The sequence below is a fragment of the Rhodamnia argentea genome, chromosome 2, assembly GCF_020921035.1.
Source record: "Rhodamnia argentea isolate NSW1041297 chromosome 2, ASM2092103v1, whole genome shotgun sequence".
NCBI lineage: Eukaryota > Viridiplantae > Streptophyta > Magnoliopsida > Myrtales > Myrtaceae > Rhodamnia > Rhodamnia argentea.
This window is the reverse complement of record NC_063151.1, coordinates 8,321,320-8,338,905: the sequence shown is the minus strand read 5'-3', so window position 1 is coordinate 8,338,905 and position 17,586 is coordinate 8,321,320. Positions and strand designations below refer to the sequence as shown.

The 17,586-nt window shown below is 38.8% G+C and overlaps 1 protein-coding gene across 2 annotated transcripts; it reads right to left on the bottom strand.

Moving 5' to 3' along the window:
* Positions 1–13,204: 13,204 nt before the first annotated feature.
* Positions 13,205–15,748, bottom strand: LOC115738547 (lon protease 2-like). Of its 2 annotated transcripts, none has more exons than XM_030671164.2 (2): positions 14,788–15,742; positions 13,205–13,632 (listed from the first exon to the last, which is right to left on the bottom strand). In XM_030671164.2, exon 1 carries the CDS (start codon positions 15,676–15,678, stop codon positions 14,800–14,802), a length of 879 nt encoding a protein of 292 aa, XP_030527024.1. In that variant the 5' UTR covers positions 15,679–15,742; the 3' UTR covers positions 13,205–13,632; positions 14,788–14,799. The 2 variants fall into 2 exon arrangements, with proteins under 2 accessions (XP_030527024.1, XP_048130806.1); XM_048274849.1 differs by lacking the exon at positions 13,205–13,632 and adding an exon at positions 13,672–13,852 and having other exon boundaries at positions 14,788–15,748.
* Between the last annotated feature and the right edge of the window lie 1,838 nt (positions 15,749–17,586).

Sequence of the window (17,586 nt, the reverse complement as noted above, 5' to 3'; positions counted from 1 at the left end):
AATTATGACATTCTCTTCAACAGGAACAAACAACACAATAACATGATCGGCGAATACTTGTACAAGTAAATGGTACAGCTTGTATATTTTATTGCAAAAATTTGGCCCAAAACTTAAAATGGGCTAGTTCCCCGTTTCAATCTTTTTGAATCGAGGTCATAGAACTGATCACCCCTAAATCAATAATGATATCACGGATACGATGCTTCCTTTGCGCTTTATTTGAAGGGTGTGTTTAGCAAAGGCTTTACCAAGGGGCTTTGGGCCAAAGCCTAGGTGTTTGGAAAAATTTTCAAAACATCATTAAGTGAAAGTGAGCAAATAAAAGGCCGAAAGCCCAAGGTCGCCTTGGCTTTCCAGCATTCTCGGCATCTTGCCGAGAATGAATAAACTTGTATTTTGCTTTCATTGTCCTCACATATTTATTAAGATTTCAAGTTTAGCCCTTTCAAAATAGAAACCCTATATATGGCCTATCATTTTTTTTCTATCGTCTCTTCTATTCGGAGGTTACGAGCTCTCTCCGAAATCTCGAAGTTCGCCTCTCACATTGCAAATATATGCCATGCAAATCAGATTTTTTTTTTCCTGGTATTAGAGTATAATTGGATAAGGTTTTCAAGCAAACAAGAAAAAGGAGATATACGGCAATCAAATTCTTTTTCCTATTATGTATAGGAGTTACACCCAAGAATTGAAAGTCCAATATTGACTTTGACTTGGCTTTTGCAATTTCCTTTTTCACGGATCGAAGTCAGACTCCTTTTGACGGTGCTACCCAATATATATTATTCTTTAAGGGCTTATTTCGGCATGTCAAGCTTGCATGTGTTTTGCAAGTGACGCCGTTGTAGAGTAGGTTTTTTCAGAAAGTTCATTCACAAAGAGTTTTATATCAAGAATTCAAGTATCGAAACCAATTAAATATTGTGGTAAGATTTATGTAATTCTTTTGTGAAATTAAGAGATTATTTTGTAAGAAATTACGAGGCTAAACACTTGTGGGTTATTGAATGTAATTGGAGTTGAGAAACATTAAGAGTGTTTGAGTGAATCGAATGTGGTTTGTAATCTCGGTGTATCGCTTGATCTATAGTGGAATTCGCTGCTACTCTTCTCGTGGACGTAGGTCTCTATGATCGAACCACATACATCTAGTGCCGATTTATTTTTTCTTGTGTTGTCTATTTATTATCCGATGGCTTGTTTCGCGTAATAATTGGTATTAGAGCAAGGCTTGCTTAAGTTGAAGCAAATCGATAGCAACAGAAAAAATTAAAGTGAAAATCAACAATTGATGGGATAGATATTGGTTTTAGAAAGATACGACTTGAGAACTATCTATATTAGATGAAACCGCACTTGCCTTTATCCGGGAAGAAGCCGGAGACAATGAAACAAGATAACCGAGAATTGCTGGGTAGACGAGCGATGAGTGTTATTCGGTTGACGTTGGCCCGTAACGTTGCGTTTAACATTGTGGAAGAGAAGACCACTACATGTTTGATAAAAATCCTATCGGATATATACGAGAAGACATCTGCGATCAACAAGATCTATTTGGTGAGATGTCTATTTAACTTAAAAATGAGCAAAGGTGCATCGATTGCTAATTATATCAATGAATTCAATGTGATCGTTAGTCAATTGAGTTTAGTTGATATTGACTTTGAAGATGAGGTGTGTACTTTGATTCTATTATTTTCATTACCCGATTATTGAGATACTACTGTTACTACTGTTAATAATTCCTTTGAATCAACAAGTTTAACATTTAAAGGGATTCGTGATTTAATTCTAAGTGAGTATATTTGTAGAAGAGAATTTGGCGAATCTGTATTTACTACTTTAGTGGGTGAAAATAGAGGAAGAACCGGTACTCATGTTAGCAGAAATAATATCAACTCAAATAAACGTAACCAGTCTAGGACTAGTAGTGTTGTCTATTGAAATTGTGGCAAGAGAGGTATCTTAGAAAGGATTGCTTTAAGTTGAAGAATGAGAAAGGTAAGGGAATTAGAGTTAAATCTGCGAATAATGTTGCACTTATAGGTGACGATAATTTGGATAATGTTGATTATGTCTTGTCCATCACTGATGATTTGTCATTTGGTAAATGGATTATGGATTCTAATTGGTCGTTTCATGCTACACCAAATAGGAACTTGTTTACTAATTATCGGTGCACGGATAATAATAAAGTGTAGTTGGCGAACAATGCTGAATGCGATATTGTAGGTATTGGTGATGTTAGAATCATAATGCATGATGGTATTGTGAGGATATTGACTAAAGTTAGGCATCTTCCATAGTTGAAGAAAAATCTGATTTCCTTGAGTACCCTCGATTCAGTTAGGAGTTAGTATTCTTTGAAATACAGAGTTCTGAACATTATTCAAGGTACCTTGGCGATAATGAAAGGAATAAAGCACAATGGCATGTATAAGCTTCAAGGTGAGATAGTGACGGAATTTGCTGCGAAGAAGTCTAATGCATCCGTTTGAGAGTCAGAATTGTGGCATATGCATTTAGGGCACATTATCGAGAGAAGCCCGGAGGTTCTAAGTGGAAGGAATCAGTGTGTGGTTATGTAGCTAATGAACTGAATGTAGGCAAGTGATGTGATTTAGATCAACGGTAGAAAGTGTAATTAGTACGATTGTTAGAGAAACCACCAAAATTACAGAATTACTCCACTTGGTTGTTCGTAGGTTTTCGTAGTTTCCTTCGATGAGTGCTAGATTTATGCTAACAGTTATTGATGACTACTCAAGAAAGACCTAGGCGTTTGTGCTTATGCACAAGTTTGATGCTACTGTCGGGATTAGTCGGTTGAGAGCTTTGATCGAAATAGAGACTGCTAAAATGATCAAGCATATGTGGACCGACAAAAGTATAGAGTTTTTTTTGGAGTTGTCAAATGACTTATGCATGAATGAAGGCATAGTGAGATATTATACTAATGTCGGTGAACCATAATATATCGCAGAGTTGATGAGCAAAACATTACTGAAGACGACCTATAAATTGCTCTCTAGTGCTGATATGGTTAGGAGATTCCTAGCGAATGCCCTTAGTGTGTCGAGCTACCTGGATCTCTGTCGATTGTGATTGAATGTCGGGCTCCCGAAGAAGTGTGGTCAGGTAATGTTGCTGATTATTCTGTTATCAGAATATTTAACTGCCTATGTTATGTTCGAGTTAGTGATGGTAAGCTTGACGGAAGGGAAAGAAAGTGCATATTCCTAGGCTATACACAAGGTGAACAAAGTTATCGGTTATAGTACCCGGAATTAAATTCACCTATTATCAGCAGAGAAGTTACGTTTGATGAGTTTCCAATACTTCTGGCTACGAGTGATTATAGCATTGTTCATATAGATTTGAATGGTATTCAGCTTGAGGTAGAGTTGCAACTAGAAACTCCTAATGTAGCTTGTACTAGCGAAGTAATCGACATATATATTACTTGTAGCGAGGTGGAGCCTATAAAGCCCACAAATGCTATAACCGTTGAATTTGACATTGTATGTATTCGGTCTCCTGCTATATATGGGTGGAACAATGGTTTTGCTTTATCTGTGGTAGAAGAGCTTGTATCGAAAAGTTCTTGTTGAGCAGTTAAAGGTGCATGTGCGATTGGTGTTCCGAGAAGGTCAACAATTATAGCGAAATTTAAGCGCGACTTAAACTTGGAAGACTTCTGTGGCGATTGAGTCCATTGGGGCTGTTGAGAGAGTAGTAGCGAAGTTTGAAGTTCTAGTGAAGCGATTGCGATTTGGCTCAAACGTAGAGTCAAGATGGATATTGTTAAAATATGACACAATTTTGAGCTTGCGAACGAAACTTGACCGAAGATAAAGTAATTATTTATGGAAGCCGAATATATGCCATGCAAATTAGATTTGTTATTTTTTTCTAGCAATGGATAAGGTTTTCAATCAAACAAGAAAAAGAAGCTATACGGAAATCATATCCCTTCCTATTGTGTATAGGAGTTGCACCCAAGAAACGAAAGTCCAATATTGACTCTAACTTAGCTTCTGCAATTTCCTATTTCACGGATTGGAGTCGGACTCCTTTTGGCGGTGCTACCCAATATATATTATTCATTAGGGGTTTATTTCGACGTGTCAAGCTTGCATGTGTTTTGCAAGTGATGTCGTTGCAGAGTAGGTTTTTTCGGGAAGTTCGTTTACAAAGAGTTTTACATCAAGAAGTCAAATGTCAAAATCAATGAAATCTATGGTAAGATTTGTGTAATTCCTTTATGAAATTGAGAAATTATTTCGTGAAACATTACGAGGCTAAATACTTATGGGTTATTGGATGTAATTGAGGCTAAAAAATACTGAGAGTGATTGAGTAATTCGAGTGTGATTTGTAATTTCCGTATATTACTTAATCTATAGTGAAATTAAATTCTTTGCTCTTCTCGTGAACGCATGTCTCTACGATTGAACCGCGTACATCCGGCGTTCGATTCATTTTTCTTGTTCTGTCTATTTATTATTCGATTGATTGTTCAGCGCAACATGCATGCTCTCCTCTCGAGCTTGAATTTTGCGTGCTCACGTCTTCTTTGCTCAGTCCGCAGTTGCTCGTCTTAACCGGAATCCAGGTTCTCAAGTGTCGCTTTCTCCAAAATCCTAAAGCTCACTTCTCGAGCTTGAATCTCACATGGTAGCCTCTCGCGTACTCGAGTCTTCTTCGCTCTGTCCGCAGTTCCTCGTCTCAACCGGAATCTAGGCTCTTTCACTTTGATTATTTCTTGTTATGCTTTTTCTAGTTGTGATTCTAGCAAATGGTGAATTGTTCAAGAATAAAATGGCCAATTTTGTTTGAAAATGGGGATCGTGTCTTTCTCTTGCTTTAGTGTGAAGTGTTGTTGGTTTGGTCATCCGCTTTATGTCTTCTTTTCTTAGTGTTTTTGAAGTAACATTATTGTTGCATTTCGATGTCGGTTTTTGTGCTTATTCTTCAAAGCACACTACTAGAAATTAGATACCCATGCAAACACCCATGCAAACATAAGTGATTACCTAAGGACTTGAAGCATTGAACCTTGTGTTCCCCGCTTAGTGAAGTACTTTTCTTCTTGTCATGTGAAGAATCTGTTAAACTTTCGTGTATCCTCTTGCCCGCCATTGACAATCGTATATTTTTAATGATCAGAGCATGTTTACTTTGACATTTGCATTACTTGTCTAACTGTGGAAAGGCCTTTGAGTGGATTTGCTCTCTATTTCTTGTGGCACGTGAGGTTTTTATCCTACAGATCTACGAAAGTATATAGGGATTGATCGTGTTCCAATTATTTGCATGGTTAATCTAATTTTTTTGCATCTCTCAAATGTTTATCTTCATTTTACTAGAAGATGGCAAGTTCATCAAAAGAAAAGGCATATTGGGGTCCAGAAGGTGTAGAAACTTTTTGTAAGTTGTACATTGAACAAATTGAAATAGGCAATTGTCCCGCATGCAACAAAAAAGATACACGAACAATCATAATTAACAAGTTTGAGGAGCTGAGGGGCAAAAAGTATGATAAAAATTAAATGAAGAGTAAATAGGATAATCTTAAGAAAAATACAAAAAATGGAGGAAATTGCTTCTAAATGAAACGGGACTAAGATGGGATGCAAGGAAGAAGAACCTTGGTGCAAGTGATGAATGATAAGAGCGAAAAATTAAGGTGTTTATCTCTTATTTTGTTACTTTTTTTAAGTTCATTTTTTATGATACAACTCACAAAAATGTTCTATTATAACAAGATAATCATAAGTTTAAGGTTTTTAGAAAGAAAGGCGTACATCCGAATCTTGAAGTTTTATTGGATAGAATATTCATGGGTACAGTTGCTACTGGAAGTATCATGAAATCATGCATAAGATTTAATCAATAATGAGGATATTGAGGCCCCACAAGCTAATATGGGTGATAGTGCGTATCTACTAATGATAATTTCAATGGTAATGTCGGTCAAGATATTGTTCAACCAAGTCTAAATAAGAGCCATAAAAGAGTGGCGCACAAGCAAAATGGAGGAAAGAAAGAAAAAAATTGACTGGACTTGCTAAATTAGCATCGCTAATTGACAGACTTTGTTCAGCTATTGAAAGCGGGAGCAGTGAAACATCTCTTACATGGGAGTTTGATCCTTACAAGGAAATTACGCAAACATTGAAAGCCATACCTGAGATTAAGTAAGATAAAAAGTTATGCTTTTTTGCACTATCACTTTGTTTAAAAGGAAGACAATCGCCAAATTTATATGAACTTGAATGGAGATAAACAAAAAGTCGAGTAGCTCAAGTTTAAGTTGGATGAGCATAATAGTCATCACTAGGATGTTAACTACTTCTTTGAACTCTTTTATATGCTATATTGTTGTAATGCGAGAACTATTTTTAGTTGGTATGATTTGCACTCTATTTGCACTATGAATGAACTCTATTCATATTTATGTTCTAATGTAATACCTGTTTTCAATTGGTATTCTTTTGATTGGGCGAAGTTTGCATATATATGATGGATGATTCCTATTTATGGATGATTTAGATTATTTATCTATTTTCTGATTATAACTTTATATTTTGCTACATTAACCAGTTATGGATGATTCTCTTGAAGGGGAAAATCATGACAAAGAGAAAGAATGTTGACAAATTGTGGGAGTCGCTCAGGCAGCGGTGGCTTAATACAATTACAAACAACCATATATGGTATCTTCATATACAGGAAATGAATGATTAGAAGAGTTGATAGGCAAAGATGCTAATCCGATAAAGTGCTATCAAATATTTAGAATAGATAGGATCGTATTTAATAGTTTAATGCATGATTTAGTAACAGGCTAGGTTTTCAAGGGACTAGGAATATTGATGTAACAGAAATTCTTGGAACTTTCCTTCTCATTTTAGGATATGGTGTGGGTAATGGGCTAGTACAAGTGCACTTTCAGCTCTCCGGGGAAACCATAAGCAGGTACTTTGGCTTAGTATTAGATAAAATATGTGCAATGGAAAAAGATTTTATCCAATCATATGATCGGCAATTTAGGGAAATTCCAGAGAAAATCAAGAATAATTGAAGATTTTATCCATATTTTAAGGTACGTTTCGCTTATAGAATATAAATGTAGAACTAAACATATATTTTGATTGTATTGGCATACATATTCTAGTAGTGGTATGTACGCATTATCAGATTCGTTTTATTGATCGAAAAGGAACATCGACTCAAAATGTATTGGCGGTATGCAATTTTAACATGGAATTTATTTATGTTTAGACGGGTTGGGAAGGACAAACTCATGATACTCATATCTTCTATGAAGCCATTGTGAGACATGATGTACAATTTCCTCCTCCTCCTCCAAGTTTACGAATTAATGATTTTTGTAGAGTAATATATATACATGTGTCAATGTTGATTGAATTTACATTATATTTGCGTAAGTAAATATTATTTAGTAGATGCCGGATATTCAAATCGAACAGGTTATTTGGGGCCATACAAAGAAATTAGATATCATTTGCCAGAATTTTGACAAGGTCTCACACATACAGGTTATCGAAAGGTATTCAACCGTGCTCATTCCTCGCTGCGATCAAAAATTGAGTGAGCCTTTGGTGTGTTAAAAAAAAAAGAGGCAGATTCTAAAGCAAATGCCAAGTTACCTATCCGAAAAACAAGTAAAATTGTGATAGTAGCAATGACTTTGCACAATTATGTACAGAGAAACGTCGTCAACGATACATATTTTGCAAGAGCTGATTTTGATCTTGATTATGGATATTCAGTTAACCTTAATGATGTAAACAATGGGACTAGTGCTTCAAATGATAATTTATCATTTGACATGGAACGTTTACGTGATCGAATAACCATGAGTTTAGTAAATATTTAAGAATGCTTATAATTTTTAAATGATAAAGTAAATCTTGTATTGATGCATATGTGACTATATTTATTATAATGAAAGTACTTTTTTTTTAATTGCGAAAGAAGTCCACTTTGATATGATTTTTTCATTTGTGAATTTGTTGGTACATCTCTTTTACGTTGTTCTCAATGCAAACATATAAACATGGTTGTCATTGTTTTCTTTTTCCAATTTTAAACAAATTAAAATAAAAAATATAAATATGTCATGTTAAATAACTTTTATATATTTACCAAACAGCATTTCCCAAACTTTCTTCCCAAGGAACTTTTTAATTACTGTTTACCAAATAATTTTTGTATTTCACCAAATCCTTTCGGACTAAAGACATTTCTATTTTTCCAAAAACTTTCCCCAAAAGCCTTTTCAAATGCAGCCGAAAGCAAAAAGTGACCAGTGAAAAAATTGTGGGTGAAGTAAGATTTTGAGTCCTAAATTTGATTTTTTGCGAAAAGAGAAAGAAATTGAGGGGAAATGAAATATTTATGTGTTAAATTATGGGATGATAAAAGAAAATTCTAAATATATCGCCATTATACCAATTCAGTCCTAAATTTTTTTTTGTCGATTCAATTCTAAACCTTTTATATTTGTGTCAATTTAGTCCAAATCGGCCATGGTGTGGACTTTTTTAATATTATTTTAAAATTTTTATAGTTTCTTTCTTTTTCTTTTCTTTTCTCTAGTTTTTCTGGACATGGGGCCAAGATGCCCTCGCTGGCACCGGGCGAGGGTGAGAGCCACGGCGCCCTCACCAGGTCTAGCCAGGTGAGGGGGGCCTCGACCCTCACCGACTGTCCCGAAAAAAAAAAAAAAAAGAACAACTAAAGAAAGGAAAAAATTATTCAACAAAAAATTAAAATATCATTTCAAAAAACTCATGTTAGTGTCGGCTAGCCAAATGGGCTGAATTGGCATAAATGCAAAAGGTTTATGATTGATTTGGCAAAAATAAAAAAAAGATTTGGGATTATATTGGGACAATTGCAATAGGTTTAAGACTTTTTTGTAGTTTTTCAATTAAATGTCATTTTCATGTTTGTGAATAAGGAATGCTTTTTTTTTTGTCGAAAAGAAGTTGCATTTCATTCATCCATAGTCAGAATTAGAGTCGTTAGCAGAATAAGATTCGCAATAGATTAAATCCCAAAGTGGTTGGGGGAAGTTGATGAGTCAATTTGATGGCGGCGCTTTTCTTCTATGTGTCTTGGCAATCCAATCAGCCACACCAATCAACGCTTTTGAATAAGAAATGCTTTAAATAAATAATCTCGCCCCATTTTTCTGAAATATCCGCTTTAATTATTACGGACTATTTATCGTAGTGCATGCGAAGAAGGCAGGGAAAGAAGGTGTAAAATTGAAGGAGTACGATAACAATTGGCCCACTAATTCCTCAATTTTTTAATTAATGGTAATTTTTTTAGTATAAACCCCAAATATATCAGCAAGACTAAGACTTCTTTTCTTTTACAGAAAGTGAATAATTTAAAAATATTTTCCTAAAAATGAATACCTATATCGCTTATCAAAATGAATAGATTAAAAATATTTTTATTGTTGCTAATGTTTTAAACTTAAATCGTTATCGATTATGAAAATATTATTTATCGGTTAATTACTTCAAGTGATTCAAATGATCGTTTTTACGAAAATATTTTTCAAATTTCTTATTTTTCACGAAACAAAGTATTACTTTACTTATGGGGTGAACAAAAATGATGGGACGGGCACCAAAGTGCTCATTTTGCGTCCCATACCTTCACCTAATTGTTCCTAAGCCCTTTCGAACATGGCATTTCCATTCTCCACCCCCACTTTTCTTTTTATTCTCATTCCATTCCATTCCATTTCCCGGGATTTCAAACTTTCCAAAGCACAGGTTTGAAGTTTCGATGTTACCTGGTCTCGATGAAGTGTTGCTCCTCTCCGTTCGAAGTGTTCTTTTTTTCCCTTCTGCATTTCGTGTGTAATTTTTACGTAACACCATACATTTAAAATAAAAAAGTAGGATCTCTACAAATCACCGAGATGCTCTTTTTTATATTTTTTTATTAATGGAAAAACGTTTGTCCAATGGGAAAGTTAACAACTCGTAGCTAATGAGACTAAGCCGGACCAAATAGATCTGGTGTCGCATTCAAATTTTGGGTGCGAAAAAGGTTATTATTTAGCAACGAACAACCTCGATTGTTTTTAAGTAAGTACTAAGATTTGGAATCATCATAATACTTTTCAAAATTCTTGATTATTTTTGTTCGGAAGCAAATCCCTCTTTTTCGCAATTTGAATATAAAAATTATTTTAAATGTGTAAGAACTAGTAAAATATATAAATATATACATGTATCTTTTGGTGAAAAATTCAAACCGCCTTTTTTATTATCATTTAGGTCCCTTGCTTTTACGGGTATAGCCGAAAGCTAACTTGGGTTGTGCCCGGAAGGAATCATACATTAGGGGAAAAATTTTAAATAAGGGCTTGAAGTGCCTTTATTTTCTCAAATAAGGAGTTGAAATGAAACTTGTTTTAAATAATGATCCGAAGTGCCATCATTTTCTCAAATAATGGCATGAAGTAAACTTTATTTAAAATAAGGGCCTAAAATTGTCTTGAAATCTCAAAAAAGGGCCTAGTTTCGAGTGCTTTTTTTGTCATTTTTTTTCCTTTTTTATTTGTTTTTTTTAATAATTAAACAAATAAAAAAATACACACACGGGCCCAGGTACATTCCGTCACCGTCCTCCACTTGCAGGCTCACTTCCCTTACCCGCATCGCATCCCCTCTCCCTCCTCCTTCGCCCAAGCCCTGCACGTCACCGCCACTTCGCACTGCACCGCCTTTATCACCGACCTCACCTTCCTCACCGATCTTCTCTCCCCAGCCTCCACCACCATTCCGAACCTCGCGTGCAACTACCTTGTTAGCTAGTGCCGCTACACTGACGCCGACGGGTGGCTTGACAGGTCCATTGCCCGCCAATCCGCCAGGTCAATCAGGACCCAGCTCAACCAGAGCATGTCCCCAAGCTCGTGTCACGCATGCTCGGCGTCCGGAAAACATATGGTCGTCCGGAGAGCGTCCTTCGAGTCTAGGGAGCATTGAAACCACCTGCAGTCGAAGTTGGTCTCCACGGCTCTACTGAAGACGAGGTCCCCACAGTAGCGAATATCAACGGTGGAGATCAGTTGCGACGAGCGAGGGCCCGTAGTCGTTGGTGGGGACTCGACAACAATGAGGAGAGAGTAGGAGTCGGAGAAGGAGCGGGAACCATCAAGGAAGGTGGAGATGACTTAGGAGATGAGCGGTGAGCGGCAGATGTTGGCCCAGTGGTCATGCTGCGAGGAGAGGGAGTGGAACTGGGAGGAGGCGAGGGCGGGGCCGTCGAGCCGCGTTAAGATGTGGGCTCTCAGGATGTCCTCGTGGATGGTGGAGACCGTAACCACAACAGAGGAAGGCGGCAGCGACTAGCGGGGATGGAGCCAACGATCGCTGAATTTTTCAGAATTTGTGGAGGAGTCGTGGATGGAGCCGAGACCCTGCATAGGATTTAGGAGAAAAGGCCCGACCCTCTCCCAATTCTGAGTCGGCAAGGTCGCCGGCCTTCACCGACTCTCACGACGGTAGGGCGGCAGCCACAGCCGACGATCTGTGTTTGTTTCTCTTTTTTTCAATTTTTTTAATTACAAAAAAAAAGGAAAAAAAAGTTAAAAAATCAAAAAGAGAAAATGATGAAAACGCCTTTAGACCATGCCCTTTTTTTTTTTATACACTTTATGGCCACTTCAAACCCTTATTTGAACTACTATGCCACTTTAGGCCCTTTTTTGAAACAAAATTCACTTTATACCCTTATTTTGAATTGTCCCCACATCAAGAGATGTAAAAACTAAAAAGTAGCTGCTTCTCTCACTTGGTTACCGAAACAAGAAGCTGTCGGTTCTTCCGAAAGGATGCACAAGTACGCAATCAACTTAAGAAAATCCACAAAATGCCTAATCACGTAATTAAGTTGGGGTTAGTAACAAAGAGGTGTCAAACCGGTGGGTCGGGTGGGGTTTGGATTGGGTAAAATATGATCCGATCCATATTGACCCATTTAATCCGTTTTGACCCATTTTTACATAGTACAAATTTAATGACCCATACCGACCCTGGTCCATACCCGACCTATACCCAACCCATTTTCTTAAACATTTCTATATTTAACTAAATCATATAATACTTGTTGTAATAATTTGATAAAAAAATAATATAGCTAAACATTTTTATGAAATACAAATTTAGTAAAATTTTAATTTTTTAAAGATATTTTAATTTTAATTTTTTCTTTTCTTTTCTTTTATTTATTTATTTATTTTCTCCTTCTCCCTCCTCCCTCCTTCATATGCAACTCGTCCCTTGACACCTAGCTTGTTGTACTTCCAGCTCAACAAGAAGCTCTCCCTCCTCCCTCTTCATCTGCAACTCGTCCCTTGACACCTAGCTTGTTGTACTTCCAGCTCAACAAGAAGCTCTTCAAAGATGGCCAGTAGCAGAACACAAGACGGTGCTTAGTGGCCAGTGCCCATGTCCCTCACGCCGAGTCATCCACTTCCCAGCTCTCGACCCGCCTCACCATCTCATCATTCATCCATCAGAGCACGCAGATCTTCACGCAGCCCCACGAAAGGAGGAGCCGCGACAAGTGCCCGAGGTTACAACTCGTAGTAGCGTACAGATTTAGTACAGATTGGAGGCTGGAGTGCTGTGACGACAGATCGGCCGCCATCTTCTGGTGGTTTGATAATGCAGAGTGTTGATCGACCATGACACCGCCACCTTCGGCTCCAGAAGCGAAGATCTTCGTCTCGGGATCCTCGATGGGGAGGTCAAGGTTAATCATGCGAACGATGGGGCGAATGTGGGCACAGTGGAAAGAATGGCATTAGGGTTTTGCGGCGGTAGATATGGTCATGACGAGCAAGCAGAGGGACGATCGTGAGAGATGAAAGAGAGAGAAACGAAGAGACTCATCTGTTTTGCTGGGCTAAATGGATCAAATATGGGTCAGAAGCAAATCGATATTTGACCTGTTTTTCAGGTTTTCATTTTCTTCTTAATCCACTTTGGCCCATTTTCTAAAAAACAAGTTACCCATATAGCGTTGGGCCTCTTAAAACTGGGTTACAAAATGGGTACATGACCCATTTTGCCGGCTCTAAGTAACATGAATAGATCATATTATGACTGGCAGAAACAGTGGATCCGCAGGGTTGCTGATGAATATGTAAACCGATTACCGCAAAAATAAACAGGACTTCATCGACCGGACTTGTTGAAGTTCAGCTCTTGGAAGAATTCAACTGTGTAACGCAAAACAGAAACATATACACAGGGAGCTCTCACCTTACACAGATCAACCTGGATAAAGAACAGTGATCTACCTCTACTCATGTACCCGCTTGAGATCGGCGAAGCTCCATGATTGCTTAATTGGCCTGCACTTCTCTGAACTTGAAATTCCGTTCCTGCTTATTTTGTTGGTCCAGAGTTGGACAGCCAAATAAAGGGCAGTCGGCTTTCTCAGATCCCCATCCTTTGCTTTTGGACAAGGAATTTGACCGTGTGGACAAACTGTCACGGTGATAATGATGATTGATACAACATTGCCAGAATCCCACAATCTCCTCGAGAAGCTAGGCTGAAAAAATTGGAAAAAGTCAACAAAGTCAACAAAGGTCGATAAAATAAACTGTGCTTCCAAATACTAGCACCGCCAAATTCGGGTTTTTTTCATTTTGCAAGCTCATATCATGAAACGTTTTAGAGTTAACCTTATCATAAACTCACAGTGAGATGCAATTTCACAGGCCCTTCTGCAAACAAATATCTCAATAGATTGGAAACATATAAATCAACCCCTGCGAATGGATGGAAAAATGCTCAGAAAGCCAACTTAGGTCCCTAATTGATCTGCTGAGCTATTTAAGAAGCAAGCCAAGTACAAGGTCTAGCATCCATATATAGCAACTAGCATTCTCTTCATAGATTTCGCTTCAAACCATCAGTTTTGACGAACAGTAAAATATACATTTCAAACATCGGAGAACACATGGTAATGCATGTGGATCACAAAACATGCTCGTCACAGGAAACAGCAAATAAGCAGTCCCAGATGGCCAGAGAAGAATAAGCTCGTCTTATATGATTCAAAATAGACCACATTCACATGATGATAGGCAGTAGGCGTAGTTCATTTCAAACAACCAAGGGGGAAGATCAAGTGACCAAGTTCTCTTTTCTTTCCCAGGGCTAAATGGAAGACGAGAATACGCCAGTAGAAACAGAGAAGGCTATGCCTTAATCGACCACCTACAAGCTTAATTTCTTGAACCAGATTCACAACTAGAATCTACATGGAAGATTTATAGTATCTTTGTTTCTTTACTTTTTTTTCACCAGAAGCTTTACAATTTCAATTGTAAACAAAGAATCTTATTTAGCTCAATGAAAATTACAAATGGGACTTTTGCTAATTTACAATTTCAATGGCAACGCCATCGGTAGCAAGAGTAAAGAATGTTCTGCTAGGTATGAAACTGCATCTATCCTAAACATTCAACATGCCCACAGTGCTCAACATCAATATGAGTGAACTTATCTTCCAATTCGAGGACTGTGCTTCACTTCTGCACTCAAATCCGAATTCTAGGAGCAAAAGCAAATAAGCCAATCACCCCAAGCAACGAGTGCAGATTCCATTGCTACCCAATCAACTTATTGCATTGACCAATCACCAGTCGTTTCGAACAAATAAAGGAAATCTATACACTTGTGAAGCGAAACCATAACCAACCTCTGGAATTAATCACGACGAAGGGAACACGTCCTTAACCGCGGATGCAGCGGTCAAGTAATTGAGCGTGTTCCTCAACGTCTCCTTCTCTTTCCTCAGCCTGGCCGCCGTGTCCTCCAATTCCAGCAACGCCTGCTGCTCCCTAGGAGCGCCCTCGAACGTGCTTCCGACAAAGAACGAGAACGGCGTTGGGAACTGATTCTTCCTGAGGTCCTGAGCTTCCTTCTCTCCCTTCCCGTTCAATCGGTTCGATAGCCTGATCACGTCCTTCATGTGAGCCTCCACTTCGCCCGCCAACGACTCCAGATCGTCGCCTCCATCGCTAGATGGCCTGTCCTCCAGCCAATCGACTTGCGCGACCAGGTAGGGCTTCGCGCGGACGATGCCAGTGACTCGGAACCGCTCCTGCCCCTTGCAGATGAGGAAGAACCGGTCGTCGGCGAGGCGCTCGTGCTTGACGACCTCCCCGACGCAGCCGACGCCGGCCGTGCCGGAGGCGGAGTCGGCGTACACGACGCCGAAGCGGAGGTCGGTCTGGAGGAGCGTGTGCATCATCATCCGGTAACGGAACTCGAAGATCTGGAGGGGGAGGATCGCGCCGGGGAAGAGGACGAGGGGGAGGGGGAAGAGCGGTAGCTCGGCGGCGTCGGAGGAGGACGCGGAGCCGGCGCGGCGGTTCTCCGGGAAGGAGGAGGCTGAGCACCGGATAGCGTCCGGTTTTCGGCGGCGACGCCGGTGGCGGGAGAGGCCGAGGGGAGGAGGAGCCGGGGAGGAAAGACTGGGGCTGGGGTTTGGGTAGGAGGAGACGGCGGTGGTTATGGCGAAGGAGGCGGGAGGGGAGGAGGTTTTGAGAAGAGGAGACAGTGGAGGGCAGTGAAGAGGGAAGGCCATTGTTGATGGGTTTGTTGATAGAACCTCGTATCATCCACTACCACTCTTAATCAAACTTTTGAATTGGACCTGTTCATGGGCCCGACCGACCGAGCAAGGGATCGGAGACTAGAGGTGAGCACGGGTTCCAATCCAACCAGAAAATCGGACTGAATCGGATCGAGTTGGCCCGATTCTTGAATCCCAAAGTTTGGAACCGATTGCCCTAAAAGACTATTTGGGTACTCGAGCGAATAGACAGTAATTTCTCTTCAATTCTTCATCTTATTCAATATAGATTGTTAGAGTGGCGGCTCTATCAACAGCAAATCTCATGTCTCTCATCAATTCTTCATTTTTTGGCCTTTTCTTTAGTTTTCGGTTGCATTGGCAAACCTCTTCTTCTGGGGCTATAATTAAACAGGGGAGGGAGTATCTAGGCTGGGGTCGGGGCTGGGATTGGGGCTGGGGCTATCGTTAGGACTAACAGGTGCGGTCTGATTCCTAGATGGATCGAGTCGGTCCCGGTTCCACGATTCGGGAATCAAGAATCGACCCTACTGGATCCAATTTCCAATTCAAGGGTAATAACCAATTCACCTCATAATCGATCACCCTTATTAAAGATAACCTTAGACGAGCTTTGTCATAGCAAATAGCGAGAACCTTAGACGAGCTTTGTCATAGCAAAAAGTGATAAGCTCATTCTGACTCAATTGGGCCCAAGCCAAGCCCAATTCAACCAGATTTGTAAATATTTCGTGATGTAATAATTGGGTTAAATACCGAGTCTCGACGTTAAAGCCCAATCTGGCCTAGCCTAACCCCGCTCGATGATCACCTCTACTCTTGTCTAGTCGGTAGAGCCTATTGTGTACTCCAATCTAATAGGGCAAGCAGGTCTTAATCTGATAAGGAATGATGCGTCATCTCGCCACGAAGAAGTAAAATTCAATGCCCAATTCGGTGTACTAAATTCTAACACTTCATTATAATATCATTTTTAGATTGGCTTGATTCGAGTTGAGTCTTGCTGTGACTCAGCAATAATCATGCAACTTTTTAAATATATAAATAGGGTTAATAGTACCACACACACAAAAAAACCTCAAACTAGCATACAAATGCCACATTTACCTAAAATTAATCTGCCTCAAAAATTTCCAACTTGGTACTCACATACCACATTTACTCCAAACTATTTTTTATATAACAAAAAATCCTAAACTAATAAACTAGTACCACATTTACCCCAAATTGATATACTCATACTATATTTACCTCAAATTGTGGTTAATACGAGGTTTTTTCAGAAAATGTGGCACGTGTATACTAATTCGGAGTAAATGTGACATAAAAATTAATTTGAGGTAAACATGGTACATATGCACCAATTGACGGTAAATGTGACACGGATATATCAATTTTACAGTTTATGATAAATATGGTACTGATGTACCAATTTGGACTTAATAAATATGATCCCTACACAGGTGTCGGGTGCGTGATTACTTATGTACTTCTTTTTGCACGGTATAGGAAGTTACGAGCAAATGCTATGGTTGAATACACAAGAATATAATTAAATAGTTATAAGCACCGATAAAGCAGAAACAGGCATTAGTGACTATGAAGTTAAAGTTTTCGAAAACCCATTAGAGAGTAACCACATAGAGATCAAAGGTTCATACTTTTTTTTTTTTTACTTTTTAAGGAGAAAAAAAAGTATATACAGAGACACATGGAAAGAACAATAGGACCCACTGAAAATTAAAGGAAAAATAACACATATATTTCATGAATTTTGACCCAATATGTAATGTGATCACCGAACTTTTATTTTGTTCGATGTGGTCCTTGAACTTTAGCCCCACCGTGCAATATCGTTTCCGAACTTTTACTTTGTTTAACATGGTTCAAGAGTTTTCA